Below are 27372 nucleotides of genomic sequence, written 5' to 3'. Positions count from 1 at the left end.
TTTATATTATATATTTTATATAAATATATATCATTTTATCTTTTTATAAATGCATGGAATGTATCTGAAAGAGTAAGAAACAGTAACAGTGGTTGCCTCTAGAGGAGAGGAAGTAAGTAAGTGGGATCAAGGATTTCAAACAGATTTTTCACTGTCTACCCTTTTTAAAAAATGTACCATGTGCATGAATATCTATGCAAAAATTTTTTAATTTTTAAAGTAAGGAATATGATCCACAGAGGATAATTACAGAATTCTTAGGGCCTATTATTTTTCTTTACTCTTTCACAAAAGTTAATAAAGTTCTGTAATAATGTCAATGCAAAGGAACTGTTCTATTTAGTTACTCTTCCAAGTTCAAACCCTTATATGAGTAACACTTAGTTTATATTTTGTAGTTTAGAAAAGGTAAGTCATCAGTAATATGCATAAAGCAGTAGATTCCCCTTAACATCGTTCCAAATATGCTGTCCATATACCATCCTCATGAAAAATATCACAAAACCTTGAGCAAGATAACAGGTGTCAAAAAGAAAAGAGTACTTTTATGACAATATTTGAAAAAGAAAACAGGCCAGTCTGAGTAAGAGGTAACTGGGTGGGAGATGTGAAGGTAGATGCTGAGTCAACTATTTTTTTCTTTTTGAGACAGAGTCTCACTGTATTGCCCAGGCTGGAGTGCAGTGGTGCAATTTTGGCTCACTGCAACCTCTGCCTCCCGGGTTCAAGCAATTCTCCTGCCTCAGCCTTCTGAGTAGCCGGGATTACAGGCGTGCACCACCACACCCACCTACTTTTTGAATTTTTGGTAAAGACAGGATTTCACCATTTGTCCAGACTGGTCTGAAACTCCTGGCCTCAAGTGATCCACCCGCCTCAGGCTCCCAAAGTGCTCAGCTGAAATTTTTTTATACATGGTTTAGACCTGGCATGATGGCTCACACCTGTAATCCCAAACATTTTGGGAGGCCAAGGCAGGAGGATCACTTGAGGACAGGAGTTTGAGACCAGCCTGGGCAATATAGCTACACCGCTGTCTCTAAAATTAAAATAAAAAATTAGCTGAGTTTGGTGGTACACATTAACAGTCCTAATTATTTGGAGACTGAGGTGAAAGGATCACTTGAGTCCAGGAGTTGCAGGCTGCAGTGGACTATAATTGCACCACTGCACTCCAACCTGGGCAACAGAGTGAGATCCTGACTCTCAAAAATATAGAATAGGTGTATAGGTGTAAGGGGCTCTATTCAAGTTGATATGTAATTTACTTAGCTTTCCCAATGTGTGGAATGAAATGCTCTACAATATTGGAGCAAATCAACACTTTAAACAATACAGGCTATTTGGTTTTTTTATTCTCAGTTTCTTAGATCAGAACATGGCAAGAATGATGCAGGCAAACACCTTGATGAAAGATGGATAGACGGGCAGACAGATATAACGGACAGATAGATATAAAATAGACTTTTCAGTGATAAGACAATATAAAGTTTTCTTCAACCTAATTTAGTCACGTGGAATTAGCCATAAAAGTAACCTTTTTTCCAGTAACTTTTTTTGAAACAAAGTATCACTCTGTCACCCAGGCTGGAGTGCAGTAGTGAGATCTCTGCTCACTGCAGCTTTGACCTCCCCAGGCTCAAGCAATCTTCCTACCTTAGCCTCCCAAGTAGCTGGGAATATAGGCATGGGTCACCATATTGGCTAACTTTTTAAAAATTTTTGTGGAGGCAAAGTCTCACTATGTTGCCCAGGGTGGCCTGGAATTCCTGAGCCCAAGCAATCCTCCTGCCTCAGCCTCTCAAAGTGCTGGGATTACAGGTGTGATCTACCAGTCTGGCCTTTCCAGTAATTTTTATCGTCTGAATAAGTATCGTCATATCTTTTAGTAGCATCTCATTCACTGAAGTATAGTTTATATAATGCCTTTCCAGGAAAAATATGTTTGGTTTTATGATACAGTACTTTTTTGTCCCTACCACAGTGCAATTGAAACAAAGAAGTTAAATTTGAAGAAGGCAGATTATTTGAGTAGAAAGGATACACAATCTTCCAATGGTGGTATTCCTTCTCTCTTCTCCCCTCTATGCCCATATATACTCCAGTTACACTGACTGCAATGGGGAAAGTTGACTCAGTACTTGTAAACTGCATAAAAACCACAGAATCCATAAAAATTAAGGTAAGTCATATAGCTGAAATCTTCCTCCCTTAAGGAAGGAAAAACAAGCATGTATTTCTTTGAACTTAAAGAATTATTTTAAATTATTTTAAGAAGCTGATGGCCAGGCATGATGGCGTGTAATCCCAGCACTTTGGGAGGCCGATGCAAGCGGATCACCTGAGGTCAGGAGTTCAAGACCAGCCTGGCCAACGTGGTAAAACCCTGTCTCTACTAAAAATACAAAAATTAGCCAAGCGTGGTGGTGGGCACCTGTAATCCCAGCTACTCGGGAGGCTGAGGCAGGAGTATTGCTTGAACCCAGGAGGAGGAAGTTGCAGTGAGCCAATTCGTGCCACTGCACTCCAGACTGGGTGACAGAGTGAGACTCTGTCTGAAAAAATTAAAAAAAATAAAAAAAGAAGTTGAACATAAAAATCTCATTTCTTCTCCAAAGCATTTTAGAAACTGTGACTAAAGTTTAGACTTCTACTTGTAAAAGGAGCAAATAATATATTCAAGAGGAAAATCAGTTCTTAAATATTATTTCTTTTTTTATAATTTCAACTTTTATTTTAGATTTGGGGGGTACATGTGCAGGTTTATTACTTGGATATATTCTGTGATGCTGAGGTATGCAATAAATAGATCACATCACCCAAATTGCAAGCATAGCACCCAACAGCTAGATTTTCAATCATTGCCTCCTTCTCTGCCTCCCTGCTTAGTAGCCCCCAGTGTCTATTTTTGTCATCTTTATGTCTATGAGTACCCAGTGTTTAACTCCTACTTGTAACTGAGAACATGCAGTATTTGGTTTTCTGTTCCTGCATTAATTCACTTAGAATAATGGCCTCCAGCTGCATCCATGTTGCTGCAAAGGACATGATTTCATTCTTTTTGTGACTGCATAGTATTCCATGGTGTGTATGTGTACATTTTCTTTATTCAGTCCACCGTTGATGGGCACCTAGGTTGGCTCCATGTCTTTGGTATTCTGAACAGAGTTGCAATAAACATGTGAGAGCATGTCTTTTGGTACAGTAATTTATATTCTTTTAGATATATACCCAGTAATGGGATTTCTCAGTTGACTGGTAGTTCTGTTTTCAGTTCTCTGAGGAATCTCCAAACTGCTTTCCACAGTGGCTGAACTAATTTACATTCCCACCAACAGTGCATAAGCATTCCCTTTTCTCCACAGCCTCACCAGCATCTGCTGTTTTTTCGCTTCTGAATAATAGCCATTCTAACTGGTGTGAGATGGTATCTCATTCTGGTTTTGATTTGCATTTCTCTGATGATTAGCTATGTGGAGCACTTTCTCATACGTTTGCTGGCTCTTTGTATGTCTTCTTTTGAGAAGTGTCTATTCATGTCATTTGCTCACTTTTTAATGGGGTTTTTGTCTTTTGCTCATTGAATTAAGTTCCTTATAGATTCTGGGTATTAAATATTTGTCAGATGCATAGTTTGTGAATATTTTCTCCCATTTGTAGATTGCTTGTTTACTCTGTTGATAGGTTATTTTGCTGTACAGAAGCTCTTTAGTTTAATTAGGTCCCACTTGTCAAATTTTGTTTCTACTGCAATTGTTTTGAGGACTTAGTCATAAATTATTCCCAAGGCCCATGTCCAGAATGGTGTTTCCTGTTTTCTTCTAGGATTCTTATTGTTTGAGGTCTTACATTTAATTTTTTTCTGATGGAGTTTTGCGCTTGTTGCCCAAGCTGGAGTGCAATGGCATGATCTTGGCTCAGTAACCTCCTCCTCCCAGTTCAAGCGATTCTCCTGCCTCAGCCTCCCGAGTAGCTGGGATTATAGGCATGTGCCACCACACCTGGCTAATTTTTTGTATTTTTGGTAGAAATGGGGTTTCACCATGTTAGCCAGGCTGGTCTCGAACTCCTGACCTCAGGTGATCTGCCTGCATTTAAATCTTTAATTCAGGCCAGGTGCCATGGCTCATGCCTGTAATCTCAGCACTTTGGGAGGCTGAGGTGGGTGGATCGCTTGAGCTCAGGAGTTTGAGACCAGCCTGGGCAACATGGCAAAACCCTGTCTCTGCTAAAAATATAAAAATTAGCAGGGTATGGTGGTGCAAACCTGTGATCCCAGCTACTGAGGTGGCTGAGGAAGGATAATTGCTTGAACCCAGGAAGCAGAGGCTGCAGTGAGCCGAGATTGTGCCACTTCACTCCAGTCTGGGAAACAGAGTGAGACCCTGTCTCAAAAAAATAAAAATAAAAATAAAATAAAATAAAATAAAATCTTTAATCCATCTTGAGTTACTTTTTGTATATGGTAAAATGTAGGGGTCCATTTTTTTTTCTTCTGCATATGGCTAGCCAGCTATTCTAGCGCCATTTATTGAAAAAGGAGTCTTTTTTCCATTGCTTATTTTTGTTGACTTTGTCGAAAATCAGATGGCTGAAGGTGTGCAGCTTTATTTTCAGGTTCTCCATTCTGTTCCATTGGTCTATGTGTCTGTTTTTGTACCAGTACCATGCTGTTTTGGTTACTGTGGCCTTATGGTATAGTTTGAAGTTGGGTAGTGTGGGACCTCTGGCTTTATTCTTTTTGCTTAGGATTGCTTTGGCTATTTGGGCTCTTTTTTGGTTCCGTATGATTTTTAGAATTGTTTTTTATCCTTTTGTGAAAAATGATGTTGGTAGCTTGATAGGAACAGCATTGAATCTGCAGGTTGATTTGGAAATTATGGCCATTTCAACAATATTTATTCTTCCAATCCATGAACATGGAATTTTTTCCATTGGTTTGTGTCATCTATGATTTCTTTGAGCAGTATTTTGCAGTTCTCCTTGTAGAGATCATTCAGCTCCTTGGTTAGATGTATTCCTAGGTAACTGTGTGTGTGTGTGTGTGTGTGTGTGTGTGTGTCTATTGTGAATGGGACTCTTCTTTATTTGACTCTCAGCTTGAACGTTATTGTTGTATAGAAATGCTACTGATTTTTTTACATTGATTTTGTATCCTGAAACTTTACTGAAGTTATCAGTTCCAGGAGCCTTTTGGCAGAGTCTTTAGGGTTTTCTAGGTATAGAACCCTATCATGAACAAAGAGAGATCGTTTTATGATTTATTTTCCTATTTGGATACTTTCTATTTCTTTCTCTTGCCTGATCGTTCTGGGTAGGATTTCTTTACATAACTAATTTTTATGTACTTATTAAAGAGTTGTCCATAGATCTTGCTGTTGAATTTTTTTTAATCTGGCATTTCAAACCCACAGCTTTGTCTTTGCTATATGTCTTTTGTACTCTCATATAAGCTTTTAAGAATAGATGCATTAACTCACTCTGTCTGTCTTTCAATAGACATCTAATGGTCACCTTCTGTGTGCCAATCAACTTTATTATGTCATATTTTTAAAGTAAATCATAAGCTGCAGACTATTCACTCAGAAAACACTACGTATATACTAGCTCTAAGACATCATGCAAAGTACTACAGATACAGGGACAAATATATTAGTTTTCAAAAGAGAAAAGTTTATAATCTGAAGATTACAAGGAAATGGTGATTATGTACTAAAATTCTAACCGCAAAAATTTCTCCAGAAATGACTTCAACTTATCAGTCAAAATGTATACATATTTGTATCATGTGTACTTGACCCACCAATTATGCTATTAAAGAATCTGAGTCCTACCATGGAAACCCAGCAGACTATTTTTATTGGGACAAGCATTTAAATGCATTTAACTGTATTCTTTTAAAGTCAGTATTTGTTTTGAAATTCTGTGTCCCCTACTAAATTAATTGTTTTAAGAAGTTGTACATAAAAACCTCATTTCTTCACTGAGGGTCATGCACTAATTCAGAGAGTTGTGCCATGATTGCAGATTAAACTTCCCATGCCCCTCCTGAGCCATGTACCTCTGAATCTATCTCATTTGAACACAATTACAAACTGCACCCAAGCACCTATCCCACAAATGTGTGTTTTTCACTTGGGTTCACAATGAATATCTGTTGAGTGTGTGACAAATGAGTAGAGATTATCACTTGTGACTGACACAGTGTATATTCACCATAAACCATATTGCTACCAGAAAAGCAGTTTTAAACTTGCATCATTCTGAGAGTGGAGTAGCGTGAATCTCTGTCTTATTCATTATTGTACAAGCAGAGTCAAAAATATGCTTAGTCAAAAGAGTGTCTACTTGGTTTGCTATTGAGTTCTACAAAACACGTGACATAATGGGCCAGAGCCAGTCTAAGTGGCATTTCAGGAGTCTTTGAATATGATTTTTATTTCTCATTGTCCTCACTTTCTCTGAAAAGAATTACTGATAGCCTTTCCATGTGATATCTTGGCTTTTAGGGGTATTGTTTTATCTATTTTTATGACTTAAGCTTACATTTGTTAACTGTAATTTTTGCTTTATGTAACATAAAAAAATTTGTGATATGATGCCCCATGAATTAACAACAATGGCTGGACCAAAGACAAGAAATCTTTTAAAAACAAATGTTCACATTAAATACCTTGAATAGGTAGGTCTTCTGGGGGTTTTTCTTTAATGCAAGAAAAGTACACCATTCTGTTTTCAGAAATAGTTTCTTTTAGGTTTATACTGAGCTCATCTAAAGTCGTATTACATAAGTAAAGGCTTAGTCTGTACATTAGTATTTTACATCTTAGAGACTTACTAAATCCTTTTTTGATCAATCTGATATTGAACAGATCTATATTGATTTCTTCTACACATGTTTATGGTATTTATTTTTATATATCTAGGATTAAAAGCCAAATTAACAAGTATAATCCATTTTCTCAATGATAAAGAAAAGTCTTCTAGTACTCTTAGATACATTCATCTAGGGACAAAATCTTAAGTGAAGATGTTGTAATAAATGGATCGATTTATTCAATCACTGGGCATGAAAACATTAGCCCTGGGAAAGCATTTTCCTCTAAGCACTTTAGCTACCGAGTTTCACTTATGTGGTACCAAATGATTTGCATTTTTAGAGAAATTTCATGTCTGCAGTGAGCTCCAATGAAAACATGAATAAATTGCTTTTTTTTTTCTTTTTCTGACTTCATGAAGCTGAATCCATTAGGGGTTGAATCAAAGTATAATGAAATAAAGGCAACAACTTACATGATGGAAACTAGATTTGGTTTCTCACTAGTCCAATCTCAGTTGTCATGGCCTACATGTCAGATTAGTGGTTTTCAGGGAGATCTCTGGAGTATGTGGCTGTTTTCTTAACTGCTGCATTAGGAATGGTCTCTAAAAGGCAAGAAAGTAAATAGACGAACAACTATTGAGAACTAAATAGGTTTGCTGCAGTAGTTCTTGCCACAAAGTCAAATAAATCAGTCTTTCCAAGCCTAACGCTATACACTTGCCTAAGAGGTTTTCTTAAGACTCACCTTCCTTTTGAATTCATTGAAGTGAGAATGAGCACAAAAGCTATGAGGATGGATTTAAGATCCAAATTAACCTGGATTTGATCTCCAGTGAAACAGTTATCAGCTGTGTGAGATTGAGCAAGTTAATCTCTCCAACCTTTTGTTTCCTTATCTGTACAAAATGAATAATAATACCTAGAGCATAGGGTGGTTGAGAGATTTAATGTCATTTTTCATAAATAGAAAAGAAAGACAATCCTAAAATTTACATGGAACCACACAGACACACACACACACACACACACACACACACACACACACCCCAATAGCCAAGGCAATGATGAGCAAAAAGAACAAGTCTGGAGGCATCACACTACCTGACTTCAAAATATACTACAAACTGATAATAATTAAAAGAGCATGGGGGTGGAGCCAAGATGGCCGAATAGGAATGGCTCTAGTCTACAGCTCCCAGTGTGAGCGACGCAGAAGACGGGTGATTTCTGCATTTCCATCTGAGGTACCGGGTTCATCTCACTAGGGAGTTGAACCCAGACAGTGGGTGCGGGACAGTGGGTGCAGCGAACCGTGTGCAAGCCAAAGCAGGGCGAGGCGTTGCCTCACTCGGGAAGTGCAAGGGGTCAGGGAGTTCCCTTTCCTAGTCAAAGAAAGGGGTGACAGACAGCACCTGGAAAATCAGGTCACTCCCACCCTAATACTGCACTTTTCCTATGGGCTTAAAAAACGGCACACCAGGAGATTATATCCCGCACCTGGCTCAGAGTCCTACGCCCATGGAGTCTTGCTAATTGCTAGCACAGCAGTCTGAGATTAAACTGCAAGGCAGCAGCGAGGCTGGGGGAGGGGCGACCGCCATTGCCCAGGCTTGATTAGGTAAACAAAGCAGCCAGGAAGCTCGAACTGGGTGGAGCCCACCACAGCTCAAGGAGGCCTGCCTGCCTCTGTAGGCTCCACCTCTGTGGGCAGGGCACAGACAAACAAAAAGACAGCAGTAACCTCTGCAGACTTAAATGTCCCTGTCTCACAGCTTTGAAGAGAGTAGCGGTTCTCCCAGCACGCAGCTGGAGATCTGAGAACAGGCAGACTGCCTCCTCAAGTGGATCCCTGACCCCCGAGCAGCCTAACTGGGAGGCACCCTCCAGTAGGGGCAGACTGACACCTCACACAGCCTGGTACTCCTCTGAGACAAAACTTCCAGAGGAACGATCAGGCAGCAGCATTTGCGGTTCACGAAAATCCGCTTTTCTGTATCCACCGCTACTGACTCCCAGGCAAACAGGGTCTGGAGTGGACCTCTAGCAAACTCCAACAGACCTGCAGCTGAGGGTCCTGTCTGGTAGAAGGAAAACTAACAAACAGAAAGGACATCCACACCAAAAACCCATCTGTACATCACCATCATCAAAGACCAAAAGTAGATAAAACCACAAAGAAAGATGGGGGAAAAAACAGAGCAGAAAAACTGGAAACTCTAAAAAGCAGAGCACCTCTCCTCCTCCAAAGGAATGCAGTTCCTCACCAGCAACGGAACAAAGCTGGACGGACAATGACTTTGAGGAGCTGGGAGAAGAAGTCTTCAGACAATCAAACTACTCCGAGCTACAGGAGGAAATTCAAGCCAAAGGCAAAGAAGTTAAAAACTTTGAAAAAGAATTAGACGAATGTATAAATAGAATAACCAATACAGAGAAGTGCTTAAAGGAGCTGATGGAGCTAAAAGCCAAGGCTCGAGAACTACATGAAGAATGCAGAAGCCTCAGGAGACGACGCGATCAACTGAAAGAAAGGGTATAAGCGATGGAAGATGAAATGAATGAAATGAAGCGAGAAGGGAAGTCTAGAGAAAAAAGAATAAAAAGAAACGTACAAAGCCTCCGAGAAATATGGGACTATGTGAAAAGACCAAATCTATGTCTGATTGGTGTACCTGAAAGTGACGGGGAGAATGGAACCAAGTTGGAAAACACTGTACAGGATATTATCCAGGAGAACTTCCCCAATCTAGCAAGGCAGGCCAACATTCAGATTCAAGAAATACAGAGAATGCCACAAAGATACTCCTCGAGAAGACCAACTCCAAGACACATAATTGTCAGATTCACCAAAGATGAAATGAAGGAAAAAATGTTAAGAGCAGCCAGAGAGAAAGGTCGGGTTACCCACAAAGGGAAGCCCATCAGACTAGCAGCTGATCTCTCAGCAGAAACTCTACAAGCCAGAAGAGAGTGGGGGCCAATATTTAACATTCTTAAGAAAAGAATTTTCAACCCAGAATTTCATATCCACCCAAACTAAGCTTCATAATTGAAGGAGAAATAAAATACTTTACAGACAAGCAAATGCTGAGAGATTTTGTCACCACCAGGCCTGCCCTAAAAGAGGTCCTGAAGGAAGCAGTAAACATGGAAAGGAAGAACCGGTACCAGCCACTGCAAAATCGTGCCAAATTTTAAAGACCATCGAGGCTAGAAAGAAATTGCATCAACTAACAAGCAAAATAACTAGCTAACATCGTAATGACAGGATCAAATTCACACATAACAGTATTAACTTTAAATGTAAATGGGCTAAATGCTTCAATTAAAAGACACAGACTGGCAAACTGGATAAAGAGTCAAGACCCATCAGTGTGCTGTATTCAGGAAACCCATCTCACATACAGAGACACACATAGGCTCAAAATAAAGGGATGGAGGAAGATCTACGAAGCAAATGGAAAACAAAAAAAGGCAGGGGTTGCAATCCTAGTCTCTAATAAAACAGACTTTAAACCAACAAAATCAAAAGAGACAAAGAAGGCCATTACATAATGGTAAAGGGATCAATTCAACAAGAAGAGCTAACTATCCTAAATATATACACACCCAATACAGGAGCACCCAGATTCATAAAACAAGTCCTGAGTGACCTACAAAGAGACGTAGACTCCCACACAATAATAGTGGGAGACTCTAACACCCCACTGTCAACATTAGACAGATCAACGAGACAGAAAGTTAACAAGGATACCCAGGAATTGAACTCAGCTATGCACCAAGCAGACCTAATAGACATCTACAGAACTCTCCACCCCAAATCAAGAGAATATACATTTCTTTCAGCACCACTCCACACCTGTTCCAAAATTGACCACATAGTTGGAAGTAAAGCTCTCCTCAGCAAATGTAAAAGAACAGAAATCATAACAAACTGTCTCTCAGACCACAGTGCAATCAAACTAGAACTCAGGATTAAGAAACTCACTCAAAACCGCTCAACTACATGGAAACTGAACAACCTGCTCCTGAATGACTACTGGGTATATAACGAAATGAAGGCAGAAATAAAGATGTTCTTTGAAACCAATGAGAACAAAGACACAACATACCAGAATCTCTGGGACACATTCGAAGCAGTGTGTAGGGGGAAATTTATAGCACTAAATGCCCACAAGAGAAAGCAGGAAAGATCCAAATTTGACACCCTAACATCACAATTAAAAGAACTAGAAAAGCAAGAGCAAACACATTCAAAAGCTAGCAGAAGGCAAGAAATAACTAAAATCAGAGCAGAACTGAAGGAAATAGAGACACAAAAAACCCTTCAAAAAATTAATGAATCCAGGAGCGGGTTTTTTGAAAAGATAAACAAAATTGATAGACTGCTAGCAAGACTAATAAAGAAGAAAAGAGAGAAGAATCAAATAGATGCAATAAAAAATGATAAAGGGGATATCACCACCAATCCCACAGAAATACAAACTACCATCAGAGAATACTACAAACACCTTTACACAAATAAACTAGAAAATCTAGAAGAAATGGATAAATTCCTTGACACATACACCCTCCTGAGACTAAACCAGGAAGAAGTTGAATCTCTGAATAGACCAATAACAGGCTCTGAAATTGTGGCAATAATCAATAGCTTACCAACCAAAAAGAGTCCAGGACCAGATGGATTCACAGCCAAATTCTACCAGAGGTACAAGGGGGAACTGGTACCATTCCTTCTGAAACTATTCCAATGCATAGAAAAAGAGGGAATCCTCCCTAACTCATTTTATGAGGCCAGCATCATCCTGATACCAAAGCCTGGCAGAGACACAACCAAAAAAGAGAATTTTAGACCAATATCCTTGATGAACATTGATGCAAAAATCCTCAATAAAATACTGGCAAACCAAATCCAGCAGCACATCAAAAAGCTTATCCACCATGATCAAGTGGGCTTCATCCCTGGGATGCAAGGCTGGTTCAACATACGCAAATCAATAAATGTAATCCGGCATATAAACAGAACCAAAGACAAAAACCACATGATTATCTCAATAGATGCAGAAAAGTCCTTTGACAAAATTCAACACTTCATGCTAAAAACTCTCAATAAATTAGGCATTGATGGGACGTATCTCAAAATAATAAGAGCTATCTATGACAAACCCACAGCCAATATCATACTGAATGGGCAAAAACTAGAAGCATTGCCTTTGAAAACTGGCAAAAGACAGGGATGCCCTCTCTCACTACTCCTATTCAACATAGTATTGGAAGTTCTGGCCAGAGCAATTAGGCAAGAGAAGGAAATAAAGGGTATTCAATTAGGAAAAGAGGAAGTCAAATTGTCCCTGTTTGCAGATGACATGATTGTATATCTAGAAAACCCCATTGTCTCAGCCCAAAATCTCCTTAAGCTGATAAGCAACTTCAGCAAAGTCTCAGGTTACAAAATCAATGTAAAAAAATCACAAGCATTCTTATACACCAATAACAGACAGAGAGCCAAATCATGAGTGAACTACCATTCACAATTGCTTCAAAGACAATAAAATACCTAGGAATCCAACTTACAAGGGACGTGAAGGACCTCTTCAAGGAGAACTACAAACCACTGCTCAATGAAATAAAAGAGGATACAAACAAATGGAAGAACACTCCATGCTCATGGGTTGGAAGAATCAATATCGTGAAAATGGCCATACTGCCCAAGGTAATTGATAGATTCAATGCCATCCCCATCAAGCTACCTGTGACTTTTCACAGAATTGGAAAAAACTACTTTAAAGTTCATATGGAGCCAAAAAAGAGCCCACATCGCCAAGTCAATCCTAACACAAAAGAACAAAGCTGGAGGCATCACGCTACCTGACTTCAAACTGTACTACAAGGCTACAGTAACCAAAACAGCATGGTACTGGTACCAAAAAGAGATATAGATCAATGGAACAGAACAGAGCCCTCAGAAATAACGCCGCACATCTACAACTATCTGATCTTTGACAAATCTGACAAAAACAAGAAATAGGGAAAGGATTCCCTATTTAATAAATGGTGCTGGGAAAACTGGCTAGCCATATGTAGAAAGCTGAAACTGGATCCCTTCCTTACACCTTATACAAAAATTAATTCAAGATGGATTAAAGACTTACATGTTAGACCTAAAACCATAAAAACCCTAGAAGAAAACCTAGGCATTACTGTTCAGGACATAGGCGTGGGCAAGGACTTCATGTCTGAAACACCAAAAGCAATGGCAACAAAAGCCAAAATTGACAAATGGGATCTAATTTAACTAAAGAGCTTCTGCACAGCAAAAGAAACTACCATCAGAGTGAACAGGCAATCTATAAAATGGGAGAAAATTTTCGCAACCTACTCATCTGACAAAGGGCTAATATCCAGAATCTACAATGAACTCCAACAAATTTACAAGAAAAAAACAAACAATCCCATCAAAAAGTGGGCAAAGTACATGAACAGACATTTCTCAAAAGAAGACATTTATGCAGCCAAAAAAACACATGCAAAAGTGCTCATCATCACTGGCCATCAGAGAAATGCAAATGAAAACCACAATGAGATACCATCTCACACCAGTTAGAATGGCGATCATTAAAAAGTCAGGAAACAACATGTGCTGGAGAGGATGTGGAGAAATAGGAACACTTTTACACTGTTGGTGGGACTGTAAACTAGTTCAACCATTGTGGAAGTCAGTGTGGCGATTCCTCAGGGATCTAGAAGTAGAAATACCATTTGACCCAGCCATCCCATTACTGGATATATACGCAAAGGACTATAAATCATGCTGCTATAAAGACACATGCACACATATGTTTATCGCGGCACTATTCACAATAGCAAAGACTTGGAACCAACCCAAATGTCCAACAATGATAGACTGGATTAAGAAAATTTGGCACATATCCACCATGGAATACCATGCAGCCATAAAAAATGATGAGTTCATGTCCTTTGTAGGGACATGGGTGAAACTGGAAATCATCATTCTCAGTAAACTATCGCAAGGACAAAAAACCAAACACTGCATGTTCTCACTCATAGGTGGGAATTGAACAATGAGAACACATGGACACAGGAAGGGGAACATCACACTCTGGGGACTGTTGTGGGGTGGGGGGGAGGAGGGAGGGATAGCATTAGGAGATACACCTAATGCTAAATGACGAGTTAATGGGTGCAGCACACCAACATGGCACATGTATACATATGTAACAAACCTGCACATTGTGCGTATGTACCCTGAAACTTAAAGTACAATAGTAATAAAAAAACAGCATGATACTGGCATAAAAATAGAGTTATTGACCAATAGAACAGAATAAAGAGCCCATAAATGAACCTACCCATGTATGTATGGTCAATTGATTTTCGACAACGGTGCCAAGAATACACAATAGAAAAAGGACAGTCTCTTTAATAAATGATGCTGAGAAAACTGGATATCCCTATGCAGAATGAAATTTGATCCTTAACCCACATCATATGCAAAATCAATTCAAAATGAATTGAAGATGTAAACATAACACCTAACACTGTCCCTAATGCTACTAGAAGAAAACATAAGGGGAAAACTATGTGTCATTGGTCTAGGCAATAACTTTTTAGATTTGACCCCAAAAGTGTAGCAACAAAAGCAAAAACAGACAAATGGTATTACATCAAAATTAAAAGTCTCCACACAAATAAAGAAAACAACAGAGTGAAGAGAAAACCTATGGATTGGGAGGAAATGTTTGCAAGCCATACATCTGATAAGGGATTAATAACCAAAATATAAAAAACTCAGACAACTCTATAGAAAGAAAGCAAATGGTCTAATTTTAAAGTGGGCTAGGGACCTGAATAGACATATCTCTGGAAAAAAAAAAAAGACATAAGTGGTAAACAGACATATGGAAACATTGCTGAACATCATTAATCACTAGTAAACTAAAATCACAATGAGATATCAAACCACACCTGATAGAACGGCTGTTATCAAAAAGATGAAAGATGAATGTTGGCAAGGAGGTGGAGAAAAGGGAAACCTTGTACACTATTGGTGGGACTATAAATTAGTATAACCATTACAGAAATCTGTATGGAGTTTTCTCAAAAAACTAAAAATAAAATTACCATATGATACAGCAATCCTACTTCTGGGTATTTACCCAAATATTTGAAATCAGCATGTCAGATGTCTGCACTCCCATGTTCCTTGCAGCACTATTCCTAATAGCCAAGTCATGGAAGTGTCCATAAACCAATGAATGGATAAAGAAAATGTGATATATAGATATAGATAGATAGATAGATAGATAGATAGATAGATAGATGATAGATACACTATATATAGGTATATATGTATATACAATGAAGTATTATTCAGCCTTAAAAAATGAGAAATCCTGTCATTTGCAATATCGTAGATGGAATTGGAGAATAGTATACTAAATGAAATAAGCCAGACATAGAAAGACACATATAAAATGTTCTCACTTATACTGGAATCTAAAATAATCTAACTCAAAGAAGCAGAGAGCAGAAGGATGGTTATCAGAGGATAGGAGTGGTGAGGGAAATGGGAAGATAATGGTGAAAAAGTACAAAGCCTCAATTAGACAGGAAGAATAAGGTTTTTTCTTTAAGATATATTGCACATCGTGGTAAATATAGTCAGTAATAATGTATTGTACATTTCAGAATCTCTAAGACAGTAATTCTCAAATGTTTTCACTATAAAAAAAAAGATAAGCACTTGAAGTGTTGGACACACAAACTAGCTTGATTTAACCATTTCACATTGTGTTCATAGATCATAACATCACTTTGTACCCCATAAATATATATAATTATAATTTGTCAATATATAATTAAAAATTAAAACTAAATAATAAAGTGCTGGCTGGGCGCAATGGCTCACACTTGTAATCCCAGCACTTTGGGAGGCTGAGGCGGGCGGATCACCTGAGGTCAGGAGTTCGAGATCAGCCTGGCCAACATGGTGAAACCCCATGTCTACTAAAAATATAAAAATTAGCCAGGCATAATGGCAGGCACCTGTAATCCCAGCTACTCGGGAGGCTGAGACAGAAGAATCACTTAAACTGGGAGGCGGAGATTGCAGTGAGCTGAGATTGCGCCACTGTACTTCAGCCTAGGTGACAGAGTGAGACTCCGTCTCAAAATAATAATAATAATAATAACAACAACAATACAAGTGCTGACCACATTCCCTATTACAAAATATGTTCTCAATCCATGGGAAAAAATTTATTTTTACTTATTATCTAAATGTTGCAACTGAACAACAGACAAGCAACTACAACTCCTTTTTCCAACGTGCTGTTAATATTTTACTCCTACTCTACATAGTTAAATATAAATCCATAAAGCAACGATTCCTAAACTTTAATGGGTGAACGAATCACCTTGGGATCCTGTTAAAAGGCAGATTCTGTGTTACTAGGTCTGAAGTGCGGCCTACATTTCTGCATTTCGAACAAGCTCCAGGTAATGTCAATGCTCCTGGTTTGGAGACCACACTTTGAGTAGCAGACATATAGGTCACCTGGAAACTGGTGACTTATTTCAAAATGTATTTCTCACTGTCATTGTTTCAAATAGACCAGTTCATTCTTATGAAAATTTAAGAGGAAGAGTGTCTTAGCTGGGATGTACAAGGTTTTGATTTTTAATTTTGGTGAGGGAATTGTTTGGGTTTTTCAGAGATGTTATTTATAGGAACTACTTTGCTGCTGACCAGATATATATTTACTCACCTTATAATACTATATTTGGACTGGATACTGTATATCTACAGCAACTCTTCTTTGGAAATCTCAACATACATTAGAAAACTCAATTTTTACAAAAACATTCATTTTCACATCTCTGGATTATTCATTAAAAATATCATCCCCTGGATGATGGATGTGTTTACAGCGTAGATTTTGAATGGTTTCACAGACATATACTTTGCTCCAAACCCATCAAGTTTTATAAATTAAATATGTACAGCTTTTATTATGTCAATCATACCTCAATAAAGCATTACAAAAAATTATCTCATATAATTCTCTGTTCTAAAGTACAGAGCATACGAAAAGAACATGAATAAGGAGCTTGTATATTTTCCAAACTGTTACTCTGAAGTACCCAGAAAAAGAAAATTCAAACCTACCTATCAGCATTTAGTTTCATATTATATGTATTACACTGCACATAATTTGGTCAAGAAGATTAAACTTTCGGAGTGATATTGAAATGGTTATTTCTTTGAATTCATTAGCTTATCCTCAAGCCTCAGATCAGGGAAATATATGAGAAGGATAAGTTTTCGAATTAATGTTTAAATTAGAGACAGGCTTTCTTATTTTCAGATTTGAGAGATGTTGATTTTTCAAATCTTACTTTTTTCCTATCAAGAATATTTAAATGAAAAGTGTAAACTAAAACGTAAAAACAAAAATAATGACCAGTGTATACCTTTAACTTTTCACAACCTACCTTCAAGTGACATTAGATCATTTAACACATAGTGTAAGAATTTTTTCCCTTTTATTTTTAGTTGACACATTATAATTGTAGATGTTTATAGAATACAGGGTGATATTTTGATACGTGTTTACAATGTGTAATGATCAAATCAGGGTAATTAGCATAGCCATCACCTCAAACATTTATCATTTCTTTGTGTTGTGAACATTCAAAATTCTGTCTTCTAGCTTTTGGAAAATAGTCAATAAATTGTAGTTAACCACATTCACCCTGCAATGCTGCAGAACACCAGACTTCATTCCTCCTATTTAGCTGTAATTTTGTATCCATTAACCAACATCTCCTACCTTCTCCCATCCCCCAACCCTTCCCAGCCTCTAATACCCACTATCCTATTCTCTACTTCCAAGAGCTGGAATTATTTTAGCTTCTACATGTGAGTGAGAACATGCAGTATTTACCTTTCTGTGCTTGCCTTATTTCACCGAACATAATGTTCGCCAGGCTCATTCCTGTGGCAGCAAATGACAGGATTGCATTCTGTTTTGTAGCTGAATAGTATTCTGTTGTGTATATACACCACATTTTCTTCATCCTTTTGTCTGTTAATGGACACTTAGGTTGATTCCATATCTTAGCTATTGTAGATAGTCCTGCAATACACATGGAGGTGCAGGTATCCCTTTAATGTATTTATTTTATTTCCTTTGTGTAAATGCCCAGCAGTGGGATTGCTGGATTGCATGATAGCTCTAGTTTTATAGTTTTTTGAGAAACCTCCATAATGGCTGTACTAATTTACATTCCCACCAATAGTAACACATAGTATAAGAATCTTATAGGCCAGGCATGGTAGCTCATGCCTGTCATCCCAACACTTTGGGACACCAAGGCAGAAGGATTGCTTGAGGCCAGGAGTTGAAGACCAGAGTAGGCAATGAAATGAGATCCCATCTCTACAAGAATTTTTTTTTTAAATTAGCCAGACATGGCGACATACGCCTATAGTCCCAGCTACTTGGGAGGCTGAGGAGGCAGGAGGATTGCTTGAGCCTGTAAGGTCAAGGCTGCAGTAAGCGAGACCCTGTCTCAAAAAAAGAAGAAGTTTACAATTACATCCTTCCATTTCTCCCCTTCTCACCTTTGTACAACGTTGTCATGCGTTGTACTTACCTCTGATGCTCTTCATTTCTTTACATAGATCCAGATTGCCATGTGGTGTCATTTTTCTTCTGCCTTGAGGACTTGTAGTGCAAATATGCTGCTAATGAATTGCTTCAGCTTTTGTCTGTTTGAAAAGCCTTTATTTTTGCCTTCATTTTTAAAAGATATTTTCAGTGGGTATGGCATTGTACATTTTGTAGGTTTTTTTTTTCTTTTTCTTTTCGTACTTTAAGTTTCTTAAGCTTGGGGTCTGTTGAGTTTCTTGGATCTATGGGTTTATAGTCTTCATCAATTTTAGAAAATTTTCAGCCCAATTTCTTCAACTATGTTTCAATTCTTTTTCCGTCTCCTTTTTAGAATGCCAGTAAATGTCTATTAGGCTGCTTGAAGCTGTCTTATGGTTTACTGATAATATGTTCATCTTTTTGTCTTTCTTTCTTCATTTTGTGGTTTCTACTACTCTGTCTCCAAGTTTATTAATGTTTTATTTTATTTTCCATGTCTCTACTTAACATTTTAAATATCTAAAATACAGTTAGAGTAACTTTGTTTTTGTTCCTAATTCTAATAATTATGTCAGTTCTGGGTCAGTTTTGATTGATTTTTCTCCACATTGTGCCTTTTTGCATGTTTTGTATTCAAACATATTTCTTGTCTTTCAGAAATCGCTGGCTTTTGTTGTCTGATGTCCAGTGTCTTCAAAATCATTGTTTCATATATTTTGTTCAGGATTTTTGGGGTAGGGAGGAGTGTTTTAGGAAAAAAGTTAATCTGATTTCTGTTACACTGTCTTGAATAGAAAAAAATTGCAGGATTTATAATGTAGCAACAATCAGAGAAATAAAAAGAACTGTATGAAGACATTAACACACTATTTATCTTAAGAAAGTATTTAGTGTCTGGACAGATTAATAGACCTGAATCAAATATTCTCATTAAAAGTTTAGATGCCCAGAAAAAGAAATTCAGTATCATTCTATGTCAATATGGTATCTTCAATGCTTCATTCAGGCCTAGTTGCATTCCATTTATTCAGAATAATGGTGTGTAAAGTTAAAAAAAACCCTATAATTTCGAATTGGAATATACTTCTGATCTTTGCATAAATTTTAATTGCTTGAATATTAATAAAAGCCCTTGGCAAGGGAATTGATATATACCAGATCCTGTAATATGAAAGAACACATGTCAGTTTTTGACACTTAAGAGAGTCTATCCAAACTTGAAAGTGCCTCCTGCCTTAAAACTTTCCATCTTGATTATTATACTCATCAGATATAGAATTACCACATCATGATTTCTACTTCAAAACACAGATAAGAAAGATTAACTTTTTGTTTTGTTAACAACAAAATGTAGAAAAATATTACCCCCAAAATCACATATTTTTGATAGAGTGAGATTAACTCTATAATCTTAGGCTTTGATTCATAAATTTTTTACAAAACTGTTAAGATGAGAAAGCCATGAATGACAAACCAATATTATAGAATGAGGAGGAGGAGGAGGAGGAGGGTAGGAGGAGGAGGAGGAGGAAAAGGAATAAAGAAACACCCAATTATATGCCAACATTAAATATGTTGACACCCAAACCACACTTCACATGATTAAATGTTTGCTAAAGGAAAATATTTGCATTTTATGGTTATTATATGCTACTTGTTTCCCCTCCCCCACCTCTTAAACACACACGCGCACACACACACACACACACACACACACACACACACACACACACGAGATCAATTCTCCCACCTTCTCTGCTCTGTGTCCCAGGAGACTGACTTCAGACTGCATCACACAGGCTGACTTGCTTTCTGGCTTAGTCATATGGATTTAGCCAAAGGGAGTCACTGGCAGTTGAGAGGTTAGGAAGGTGGAGAGTTAGAATACGATTCCTCTGTCCCTCACTTCAGCTCCTTTCTGACAACTGTGACACTCTACAACTGCTACTTCTAAATTTAGAATAGGCAGTCCCTTTTCTAAATCTTTGCCCTCACTCAAAGTCTAGTGGCACCATCCTCTTTACCCTGAATTTAGACCCAGAGATGATAATGGCATGGCACCCTCTTTTGCAAGTCCCCAGGTGCCTCAATATCCCTTATTAGCTCCTTAGCCCTGCCTTCATCTCTTAATAGTCCCTTCATTAAAGTCTTTTCAAAATCCCAGTTGCATGTACCATCTGTTTCTTCCTGACTGATACCCACTCATCTATTGTGAGTGAGTATCAAGTGACTAGCTAAAGGCAAGCAAGTACAAGAAATATTAGGAAACCTCCACCTGCTGAAAAGTTCAATTGATTAAGAGAACAGTGCTAATGAGGCCAAAATTAGTGTCTGGCTGTGTTCCAGGATCACAGCCTGCATCCCTGACCAGCCGTTTTACAAACCATCAGTTACAAGGTAGACCATGCCAAAGAGCACACATGAGTCTATGCCAATCCATCAGCACTCCTGGGAACACAGCTCAAGGACTTAGCTGTTCAACTGAGATAGGGTCAACATCATCTTTTTTCCCAAAGGACAGCTTTCATAATGTGATTCTAAGGAAAAAATTTGTATGTTATTTTAAATAATAAAGTCATAACTGTCAATATCTTTTTCAAAGATGAGCTCTCATTTCATTCCTTATTTGTGGCTAATTCATAATAAAATAATTTAAAAGTCAAGCTTATCTAAATATGCCTTTTATTGGTAATGGGATTCTGGGTTTATAAAAACCAGATTCATAGCCCTGAATCAGATATTCTCATTGTAATTAAGTGAGTGAACCTATACAACCATCATATTAAGAATAAACAGTTAAATATTTTTATTTATTTATTTATTTATTTATTGGAAGGGATTTTCTCATTATCAAGTGTGATTGACAAGTTTTCAGTTCATATACATATTTCCCCAAAACAGAACTTTGTTCTCTTCAGTACAGTGGCCTTGTAAAATCATATTGTAAGTAGGCCATTGTAGATGTGCCATTATATTAACATTGATATACTGGCTTACTTCCAGGGTAATTTTATATGATTTACATGGTGGGGAAGGGAGACTTCTGTTCCTTTTTCAGAAATCAGTTTCTGAGACTCTTTACTATCAGTGAGAGAGAAGTACTGTTTCTACTAAAATTGAATCTATGACTATCAATAAAATCTGCTGAAATACAAAAACAAAACATCTCATTGTTAATAATAACATAATGTTAAGATCACCCATAAGATAGGAGCATAGTTTATACGCAGTATTTATTCTTAATCAGTTTCGTAAAACATAATCTGAATTTTATTTTTTAACAAAAGCTTTTGAGTCATTATGATAAGGTCAACAGAAAGCACAGTCTTTTAACATTAGGTGATCAACTTTTTGACAATGGCAGGACCAGCGTAGCTAATGGAATAATAGCCTGCAGGGTCCAGCTAAATATGATATACGAATGTAATCAACCTCTGTGATGACTATTCAAAAATAATCCCTTTAGCTTTGAACTGCAACATATATTTCAACAAGGCAAAAACCATATGAGGAAATTCTCTGCAGACCACACTGATACAATACAGCCTTCATATCATGCTCTCTGTGTTTGCTGCTTATAGTGAGTTTTAAATTTAAGGTAATGACTACTGTATATTCATGTGAGCATACAATAATACTTTTGATTTGTTGTAGAAAGGTTGAATCCATTACCAGGGGTCTAGTCTATAAACTGTGACACAACCTTTATGAATGAGTTATTTACCCTTTTTTAGAGTAAGGCCACTACAAATGTTTAGCATGCCAAAATTATAAAAATTCATTTACCTTTCCAGTCCCCAGACTACCAGGTAATGTCTTCTCCATTTCAATTCATCCTTCTCTACAGATAACATTTTAAAAATCTTGTTTACATATAATACTGTATAATATAAATATTATATTCCATTGTTTTCAAAAAAGGGATGTGATGGTGGATTTATAGCAATTTAGCATTTACTGGCTTATTCTATTGCTTTGTAACATATAGGCTAAGTGGTGGTATAAATGAGATCTTTTTGTTGCCCACTTGAATCTACCATTTCAGAGTCTTTACTATTAGCAACAAAGAAGTGCCAATTTCTACTGAAATGTAGATCGTATAAGCAAATATCACACTTCAACGTGTTGTTGCTTCTGGTCTCCCTTACTAGAGTGGTACTGGTCCCAGTCTTCCAGCTCCCTTGAAGTCCTACAGATCAAACATCTCAGATCACACCTTAAGTCAGACCCATAGTGCCAAACCTAGGTTATAATCCAAATGAGTGTTTTTGCAGTGATGGAACCAAGAGTCAATAGTCCTGTGGTGAGTGAGTACCCATTGTCTAACACTCAGACCCAGAAGAAGTATCCAGTCATGCACTGCTTAAGGACATTTCTGTCAACAATATATGCCATACACAATGGTGATACTAAAAGATTATAATGGAGCTGAAAGATTCCTATGCACTAGTGACATTTTAGCCATCGTAACACTGTGGTGCAATGCATTACCTTTACTATGTTTAGCTATAGTAAATACTCATTATAGCGTTACAGATGCCTACAATATTCACTATAGTAACGTGACGAACCGGTTCGTAGCCCAGAAGCAATACACTGTACCATATAATAGCCTAGCTATGTGGTAGGCTGTGCCATCTAGATTTGTGTAAGTACACTCTATGATGTTTGTACAACAACATCACCTAATGACTCATTTCTTAGAAGGTATTCTTGTCATTAAGTGACACATGACTGTATATTACTTTGCTCATTTCATTGGTGAGAACTTAGTCACATGGCTTCAACTAAATAGTTCTTTACTGATAGGGAAGATCTAATAGAGAGGAAGAGCACTGATGGGTGGGAGGCAGAAGGAAGGACTGAAACCGTGTCTTGTCTAGACAAGAGGGCATGAGATCTAGTGAAGAAGTAGAGGGATAGGCCTTAGACAGTTCGTTGATACTAACAGAAGGGAAGACAGAGTATACAGAACAGGAGCAGTAGGTGAGTAACTCTTGCCACAAGGCTTTTGGAAGATTTTTCCTATTGTCGTTTGTTTCCTTTATGAAGCCAGAAAAATCATCAGCTGAGAAAAGTGGAGGGTGGGAGGTTTGAGAAAAATAGATTTAGTCATCTAGGGGAGTGGAAGAATGAGTAGACTAGGAATGTCTCATAGAATGGCCTGGAAGTGCGTAAGGGTCTACTTAATGTTTGTGGCCATGAATTTAAGATGAGGCATCTCAGGCCAGTTGTATTTTCTCCATCCATATTGAACTATACAGTGCAGGAGAGGAATAGGCAGATAACTGGATTTAACTAGGGCTATACTTTTGCCAAGTAAGCAAACAAAGTGAAAAGAAGAGAAATTTAGACTTTATGCAAGGAAGTAGATAACCATGGAATTTAAATTATATAAGGAAGGAAGAAGAGACAGAAAAATGAGGAAAAACAATGAAAAGGAGGTAGGATTGGAGGTTCCAGTGAAGTAGAAGAATTGCTGGGGTCAGGATACCAGAGGGAGTGATCTGGAAATACAAAAGGAGGCAGCCAAACAGTTAAATGCAGGAAAATGAGCTAGAGGGGGCTCATAGTTACTGATAATGACAAGGTCTAAGTATGACCAGGGGAATTAATGGCTGTGGTAATGTAAAGGACAAGATGTAAAAGAACAAGAGGTCAAGGAATTGAGACTTAGGGTGGAATAATCTTCTACCTTTACATTGAAATTACTAAATTAAGAAAGCAGTAGTACAGTGACAATGAGGCAATGATAACATCAACTGAGAATGATTCCACTTGAAGATAGATCACAATAGTGACAAATGGTTGACTGTATACTCTAATGACACAAGTGTTAGAAAGGGAAAGAGGAAGGGCAAGGGCAAGGGTCCTGAAAGAACAAGGAGGAGAGGACACCAACCCATCTTCAGGTCCAGTAGTGAGAAGACCGAGAAAAACAATAACAAAAACGGGTTTCTGGGCTTATAGTATCTTGAGAGAAGAGACAAATTTCTGTTAGAGCAAGAAAGTAAGAGGAATTTCAGAAAATAGGGTAAGGATATAGGACATTTTGCTGAAATAATGAATCAAATATTCCAAAAGGCAAAGTGGAACTCTTTCAGGAATTTCAGTGGGTAGGAGATGGGGACAGAACAGGAAAGGTAATAAAAAATAGAATGAAGGGACCTGAAAACTGGGGCCTGTCATAAACAGGAATAAACAGTTTCTTATTAGATTAATCCCAGTGAATTGAAATCAAAAGTAAAGGGGCAGATATGAAAGTTAAAGTTAAGTAACAAATTAACATGGCTCTCTCTCTGTATATAGATATACATATAATATATGACAAATGAAGTCATATATACACATATATCTACATATATAAACTTCCCATATTTGATTTCATTATCATAATATCATAATAATGAAGTCAAATGTGGGAAGTTTATATATATATGTTTATGTATGTATTTTTATATATGTATCATATATGTATTTATATATTTATATATAAATATATATACATATATAATATAATTATATATACATATGTATGTATTATATATGTATTTATATGTGTATTATATGTATGTATTTATATATGTTTATGTATGTATTTATATATGTATTATATATGTATTTATATATGTTTATGTATGTATTTATATATGTTTATGTATGTATTTATATATATGTTTATGTATTTATATATATACAAAAATATATAATATATACACACACACACATACATATAGATAGATAGATAGATATAAACTTCCCATATTTGACTTCATTATTTGGGTACTTTATATTGCTCCCTAAATTAATTTTCCTTTTGAGTATTATTTTTAAAAGTCATCTTACCCAACAAAAGGTGGCCTTTTCAGTAGCCATTTCATTATATCACAAGAATTCTGTAGATTAGGAATTCAGGCAGGGCTTGGCTGGACGTTAATTGAAGTCACTAAGTGGTATTCAGCTGACAGATGGGCTGTTTTGAAGGGTCAAAGACAGCTTCACTCACAGGCTGGAGACTTGGCCAAGATGGCTGGAAGGCTGGACTCAGCTGGGACTGTCTGCTAGAACACCTATACATGGCCATTCCAGCATGACAGTCTCAGGGTATGAGGACTTATGTGGTGACTTGCTTCCTCCAAAAAAAGTATCCTAAGATAACCAGGTAGAGGCTGCATAGCCTTTATGGACCTAGCCCCAGAACTCATTTTTGTCACTTCCTCCATATTCAGCTGATCACAAAAGAGTCTTAAGGGTAGCTCAATTTCAAGAAGAAAACTGGATTCTACTTCTTCATGGGGGATTGACAAGATCATGCTGTACAGGAACATGTGGAGTGGGAGAGATTGCTGTGGCCATCTTTGTACAACACAATCTGCCCTGGTGATACATACACCCTTATCTTATAGGTGATAAGGACAGATATCCCTGAAAAGGGATTCTCAGGTTCAAGATCAAAATAACTATAAACTGTGTTCATGATAAACTATTAACTTTGTGTATCTTTTTTTTTAGAAGAGTTTAGAGGATCCACAGTGGAAGCTGTGTCTCAAAACTCAGAACGTTTGGAAGAACTCAGTAGGTATGATAAATCAAGTAAAAAGTTTCTATTGAGTACCCACTTTGTGCAATATACTAAGTATAATCTCATTCTCCAAACACAAAAAGAGGAGTTTCATCCAGCACTTGATAACCTTAATACTGAAACAAACACTGTTTTAAAAAAAATCACAGATTTATTTTCAAATGTCACATAAGGTTAAGCATTTTTAATTTTGAAGCCACATCTGAAAATTATAGAAAACAAGTTATTTTTCAAAACAAATGTTCTTTGCTTTCTAGCCCAGTATAGAAGTTAAATTTATGATTTATTTTATTTCAGATTTCCAGGTGATCCAAAAAAATGAAACTTAAAGCAGCTTTTCACTTAACATCAAAGCAAGAAGAAATCCATCATGTCACCTTAGACTTCGATATTTGTAATAGGAGCATGTTACAGATAATATAGAGTTATAATAAAACTGACTATGACTCTTTTCATTGGATTTTGCATTGCAGTGTATTACTATAAATTTAATCCAAAACATCTAAATCCATGAAAATAAAATATATTCCAATTCTTAGAAATATCAGCAATCATCCATGAAATAAACGATTTCCTCTTATCCACTATTCCACAAGAAATAGTGATACCATGAAACCAGAATAAGAAAGTATTTTCTAATGAGAAAATAATTACAAGCTTAAGAAAATCTTTCATGCTGAATTCATGTAGGAAAATATTTATTAAAATTCTAGGGAAACTTTTCAACATAGATAAAAGGAGTATAAGCAATTAAGACTACCATACTGATAAGTCTTGTTTGAAACAGTTTGCTTTACCTGTGTAAAAGTATATTTTATGATACTTTTAGCTGATAGCACATAATAAAACTTATCCATGTCAACTTAAAAAGTTTAACTAAGTCCTTCAATCTTACACGCCTTACCTAATGTGTCTTGCAAATGAAAGAACACAGCTGAGATGGTTACATGTATAATTTCAGGAGATCTGAAGATCTGGGGGAATTTATGAATTAAGTACATTATCAATAATAAAGACTTTTATTCCCATTTAATCTTGGTCAGTACACAGTTTAAATCTGGTTTCTCAAAAGAAGAGTCCAAATAGCCAAAGCAATCCTAAGCAAAAAGGACAAAGCCAGAGGCATAATATTACCCAACTTCAAACTATATTATAAGGCCATAGCATGGTACTGGTAAAAACAGACACATAGACTAATGGAACAGAATAGACAACCCAGCCACACACCTACAGACAACTGATCTTTGACAAAGTTGACAATAATAAGCAGTGGGGAAAGGACGTCCTACTCA

General features: G+C 37.1%; 1 protein-coding gene across 5 annotated transcripts in view; it reads left to right on the top strand.

Moving 5' to 3' along the window:
• Window positions 1-26540, top strand: part of TTC29 (tetratricopeptide repeat domain 29) — a 284139-nt gene extending 257599 nt beyond the window's left edge. For 3 of the 5 annotated variants that reach the window (XM_032148004.2, XM_058436800.1, XM_058436804.1), the window contains 2 exons: window positions 26011-26077; window positions 26378-26540. In XM_032148004.2, the coding sequence (XP_032003895.1) occupies window positions 26011-26077; window positions 26378-26402 (92 nt within the window). In that variant the 3' untranslated portion in view covers window positions 26403-26540. Of the gene's footprint in view, window positions 1-1984; window positions 2058-26010; window positions 26078-26377 lie in introns of those variants that run through there. The other 2 variants (XM_032148009.2, XM_058436801.1) reach the window with 2 other exon arrangements.
• The last annotated feature ends 832 nt before the right edge of the window (window positions 26541-27372 follow it).

This window comes from Hylobates moloch, unplaced genomic scaffold (genome assembly GCF_009828535.3).
Source record: "Hylobates moloch isolate HMO894 unplaced genomic scaffold, HMol_V3 SCAFFOLD_3, whole genome shotgun sequence".
Taxonomy (NCBI): Eukaryota; Metazoa; Chordata; class Mammalia; order Primates; family Hylobatidae; genus Hylobates; species Hylobates moloch.
This window is presented reverse-complemented; position numbering and strand designations above follow the sequence as displayed.